The sequence below is a fragment of the Equus quagga genome, chromosome 15, assembly GCF_021613505.1.
Source record: "Equus quagga isolate Etosha38 chromosome 15, UCLA_HA_Equagga_1.0, whole genome shotgun sequence".
Taxonomy (NCBI): domain Eukaryota; kingdom Metazoa; phylum Chordata; class Mammalia; order Perissodactyla; family Equidae; genus Equus; species Equus quagga.
The window spans coordinates 72,695,801-72,700,963 of NC_060281.1; the positions used below are offsets into that span (position 1 = coordinate 72,695,801).

General features: G+C 65.6%; 1 protein-coding gene across 1 annotated transcript in view; it reads right to left on the reverse strand.

The window, feature by feature from the left end:
- Positions 1 to 4,689, reverse strand: part of PHETA1 (PH domain containing endocytic trafficking adaptor 1) — a 10,843-nt gene extending 6,154 nt beyond the window's left edge. Inside the window, exons 1-6 of the mRNA XM_046641019.1 lie at positions 4,502 to 4,689; positions 3,549 to 3,688; positions 3,112 to 3,181; positions 2,233 to 2,358; positions 1,789 to 1,930; positions 5 to 415 (exon numbers count right to left, since the gene is read on the reverse strand). Of these exons, the coding sequence (XP_046496975.1) occupies positions 5 to 405 (401 nt within the window). The 5' untranslated portion in view covers positions 406 to 415; positions 1,789 to 1,930; positions 2,233 to 2,358; ... (1 more) ...; positions 3,549 to 3,688; positions 4,502 to 4,689. The remainder of the gene's footprint in view (positions 1 to 4; positions 416 to 1,788; positions 1,931 to 2,232; positions 2,359 to 3,111; positions 3,182 to 3,548; positions 3,689 to 4,501) is intronic.
- Positions 4,690 to 5,163: the final 474 nt, after the last annotated feature.

Consider the following 5,163-nt stretch of genomic DNA (forward strand, 5'->3'; position numbering starts at 1 on the left):
GGGCGCGGGGCCGCGCACGGCGGCCAGCTGGCGCTCAAGCTCGCGCACGACGAGGCGCAGGTAGTCGAAGCTGGCGCGCGACAGCGCCTTCACCCAGCCCTCCAGCGCCGCCTGGCTCTCGGCCGCCAGCTCGTAGGCGCGCGCGCGGGCGCCCGCGAAGCGCACGGCGAAGGCGAACTCCTCGGCGGCCTCCACCAGCTCCACCGTGCAGCCCTCCAGGATGACGACGCCCGCCGGCTCGCGGCTGGCCGCGTCCTCGAAGTAGAAGAGCATGTTGCCGCGCAGCACGAACCAGCGGCGCAGGTAGGCGGCGGCGCGGCCCGCGCGCTGGAACAGGAAGCCCGCGCGGTCGGCCGGCGCGCCGCTCGTCGCGTACGAGGCCAGGCTGCGCTCGTTGAGCTTCATGGCCGCCTGCCTGCGGGGAGCCAGGGTCACCCGCCGCCCCAGCGCCTCCCGGGGCCCGCGCCCCTCCCCCTTCCGCGGGCGGTGGGGGGGAAACTGAGGCTCAAAGCGCTCCAGGGCCCCGCCCAGGCTCACGCACGCGGCCCTGCAGAAGCAGAGCCAAGACCGGAAGCCCCGTGGGACCGGCCCCAGAGGCCAGGCTCCTGACCCTCCTGCTGTCCTCCCGCCCCAATACTGTTGGGGGCTCCTCCCCACTGCGTGCCCCCCATCTCGTGCATCTCCCCTCGCTTAATCTGGCGGCCAAGCCAAGCTGGCAGGGACTGGCGTGACCGCACGTGACAGATGGAGAGACAGCACAGAGAGGTTAGAGACTCGCCCAGGGCCACCAAGCTCGTTGGGCGCAGCTGACGTTCAAAGCCAGGCCTCATTCCAGGCAGCTGTTTCCATCATCCCCGGGACCAGACCCGCTGCCCTTCGGTGGTCCCCAGCGGGCGCCAGCTCTGCTGATTTCCTAGCTCAGCTCTGACGGCCCCCATGAAATGTGGGTGTAAACAGACCCCACTTCAGAGGATTGGAGGGCCTTCATTCATCAAACATTTATTAAGCACCTACTGCATGCCAGGCACTGGGAATACAGCAGTAAAGAAAACGGGGAGGTCGCTCGTGGTGCTCACGTGCCAGTGCAGGTGAACGGAGCAGACAGTTAACAAACAGATGAAATACATCTGCCAGATGGTCTTACGTGCTGTGGAAAGTCTGACAGGGAGGGGGTCAGGAGTGCTGGGACAAGAGGAGTGTTTGATTTCAACAGGGGGGTCGAGAAGGCTGTACTGAGAAGGTGACATCTGAACAGAGACCTGCAGGAGGTGAGGAAGGGAACCCCTGGGACATGCCAGGCAGAGGGAACAGCAAGTGCAAAGGCCCTGAGGTGGGGACCTGCTGCTGGTGTTGGGGGACAGCCAGGAGGCTGGTGAGGCTGGATCCAAGTGAGGAAGGGGAGAGGTGGTGGATGCATTCAGAGTGACAGAAAAGACTGTTATGAAATAATCCAGATAAAGGGCCCAGGGCGGGGCCCACACTTACAGGCAGGGGATGGGGAGCGCACTGAGGAATCTATGCACTTGGCCCCGTGATTTTATCCGCCTTTGCCCAGGGCAACACTGGCCAGGCAGGACTTGTCGGGAGGTGGTACAGGGTGTCCAATGTGGCCACACCTTCCCCTGGGGTTTTGCATGGCCACTTTGAGGACCCACCTCATGCTCCTGCCTCACAACCCCACTCTACATAGGACAGTAGCTACATTTCTCAAGAGGCAAAGTAGGTCAAGCAGCTAGAATGCAGTAGGCGCTCAATTAATGTTCTTTCCCAGCTTGCGTGGTGCCTTACTCAGGCCTTGGAGGAATGAGGTATGGGTGGTGGCTCTCCTGGGAGCAGCAGGTCACAGGGGGCCCAGCCAGGCAACCTGACCCAGGGCAGAGGGGGCGATTGCTCCCTCATCTCACTTGCCTAGTCAGTCAAGGAAGGCTTCCTGGAAGAGGCAACATGAGCCGTGATTTAGTAGTGGAGATCAGCCTGTCCTGACCTAGCAGCCAGGACAAGGCCAGAGCCCATGAAGGCTCAGGGTCTTTAATCCCTGCTCTGCCTCCCTGAGCTGTGTGACTTCAGACATGGGCTGCCCCTCTCTGAGCCTGAGTTTCTCTCTCTGCAAAATGGGACTCATGCATTCCCTCCCCGCCACAACAACTCCCAGGTGAACCTGGCCCCGTTTCCCTCAGGAACCACCCACCCTACTCGCCCCATTTCCCTCCTGCCTCTCAGGCCACCACTCACCTCGCCGGCCTCTGCCCAGCTGTGGTCTCGACTTGCTCTTCTCTGGACTCAAGTGTCAGTTCTGCAGTGTTAGGGCTGTGTGACCCTGGGCAAGCTTTAAGCCTCTCTGGGCCTCTGTTTCCACATCTGTAAAACGGGATCACAACAGTGCCTAGGTCTGGGTTGCTGTGACGATGGCACAGTGACCGTGTAGAAACACTCAGCACGGAACCAGGCACCCGGCGGTAGCTGTTGACTTTCTTCTTGGCCCCCAAGTGCTGCCCTCAGTGCTGTGAGCAGATGGCCCTTGGTTCCCCTGCACCAACCCTGATCACTCATCACGTCCGGCTGACCCCCTCCGACCTCTTCCCCCTCAGCAGGCCCTCTCTGCCCACTGCCCTCCCCTTCCAGGCCCCGTGATGGCTGCCCAGACGGCTCCGGAGCCCCTCCACTAGTCCCCGGCCTGCGTCCTCGCCCCTTCCAGGCCATGTTCTCCAGGGCAAGATCCTAACTCCCTCCCAGGCCCCTCGCCGGGCCCCACTGAGGGACCCTGTTACAATGAAGCCCAACCACAGCCTCCTCCGCCCTAAACCCCCCATGGCTCCCGATTGCTGAGGATCAGGCTCGGTCCCCCGCCGCCCCCCAGGCCCCCCCCCCCCCACCTCTCGGCCCCGCTGTCACGCAGCTCCAGCCACCCTGGCCCCCTTGCTGTTCCTCATACGCATGGGGCATTCTCCCACCTCGGGGCCTGGGCCGGGCTGTTCCCTCTGCCTGGCATGCCCTTCCCCTATCTTCCCAGGGCCGGCTCCTCGTCCTGCAGTTGGAGCTCAGGGAGGCGGGCCCCACCCGCCCTGTGTCCAGGGACCCCCGCCCCTCTCCTGCACCCCAACCGAAACTCACCTGCGTCATCTCTGCCTGCTCGAGGAGGCAGGGGACTCCCGCGCTTGGCATGTAGTTGGCGCTCACAGCCCTGTGGAACGAATCAGAGTTATCGTCCCACAGCTCTCAACAGCCCGAGACGGGACTGTGCCCCATCCTGCATTCACCTGCAGAAACTGAGACACAGAGAGGTCAAGCAACTTGTCCAAAGGCACAAGGCTCTGCCCAGAGTCGCATGTTCTAGGCACCCTGCCCAAAGGGGCTGATCTTGAGGTCCCCTCACGCTGGGCGGCCCTCCTCCCTCTGCTGCCCAAACGGGGCCAGCCTGCCCCCCGTCACCGGTGGCGTGGCACCCGGTCCTACCCATGGCCCCGCCAGCTCCAGCCCAGCACGAAAGGGGGGCAGGAAGCAGCAGGGCCCCTGGGAGGACCCGGTCCCGCTTATCTCCCCGCACTCACGCTGTTTTCCAAGAAGTTCAGAGTCCGCTGATTCAACGGCCTGCGGCCGGCAGGAAGCTGAAGGGGCCAAGTTCTCGCCTCCTCCAGGGTGGGCTGGGGGCCTTGAGGAAACCACCTCACCTTTCCGAGCCTCAGATGCGCTGGGGAGGGTGCAGTGGGCTAAATGAGGGAAACCCACTGGCAGCTACGGGAAGGCCCCAGGACGCCCGCACCACGGTCTGGGCTCGCAGCCCCTATCAGGTGAGGGTAACATCCGGCCCTCGGGGCGGCTGGAATAAGTGAATCCTGGAGAGCCATTTTTGCAAGATGCTTCGCAGGGAGTGAGCGCGCCCAAAGACGCTGTCCAAGGGCTCCAGGGACACAGCTGGCCCAGAAACCAGCACTTGCAGGAAACGGAGGCACGGCACCGTGGCGCTCACTTCAAGGAAAGAAGCCGGACCGGCAGGTCCTGGCCTTGGATTCGGCTCCCACCAGGGTCCCCCAGCAGTGGGCCTCGGGGAGAGGGGGTGTGGCAGGTGCAGGCCGAGCGACACGTGCCGCGAGCCCTCGAGCGCGCCCGCCCCGCCTGCCCGGACTGGGGCCGGGGACCGGGACCCCCGCAGGCTGGAGGCAGCCCCGCAGAGGCTGGTCCTCCGGGTCTCGCCCCGCTCCCGGCTGCCCTGCCCCTTTGTGTGGGGTGTCCCCTAAAGGACAGCCAGAGCCCCACGTGGGGGTCAGCGACCGCAGGGGGAGCCGACGGCGGCCTGTGCGCAGGGTCCCCCGCGGCCGAGGTCCCCTATGGGGCCGGGGTCATCGGCCCCGTCCGCCCGGCAGCGGGGGTCCCGAGTGGGGGAATCACGCCGGAGTGAGGCGCGCGAGGGCCGATCCCCGCGCTCTCCGGACGGCCGGGGACCCCGAGGCCCACCCACGCGGCCCGGCGCGCGCCCCCCGCAGGTCCCCCGGGCCGGCCTTACCTCGCGGCGCGGCCTAGGGCGGCGGCGGCACGGGAGGAGCGGGGCCGGGGGGCGGCCCGGCCATGGCCCGGGACCCGCTCGGGGGCGGCGACCGCGGCGGCGCTGCTTTGTCTCCGGGACTGCCGGGCCGGCGCAGCCGCGGGAGAGCACGGCTCGGACGGAAGGAGGCGGGGGCAGCCGGACGGTCCACCGCCCGCGGGCGCGCCCCTTTAACCCTTCCCGGCCCGCCCGCGCCGGGCCCGCCCCCGGATTGGCCGGCCCCGGCCCGGCCCGCCCCCGGATTCGCCACGCCCCCCTTGGGCCCGCCCCCGAAACCACTCTTAAAGGGGCTGCGACCGGCTCAGGAATCCCCAGTTCCCTATTCCAGGAAAGAGGATTCGGTTTCGAGGCTCCACGCGTTTCCAAGGCCTAAGTAAGGACAGGCGGCTGATTCGCCCGGAAAAACATCGGGGTCCTGGGCGGGGGTACTCGCTGAAGCCCTGGGCCTGGAGTCGCAGCTCCTCCTTGGGTAGGGCTGGCGGATTTAGCAAATTTAACACCCAGCTACATTTGAAACATAACTCTGCTGAAAATTTGTGGTTTCCTGGAAAAAGCTGAATGCGGGACCTTCGGGGCGTTCTGACGAAGTCAGTAGAGGACCGTACTAGATGTACAGGATGCCT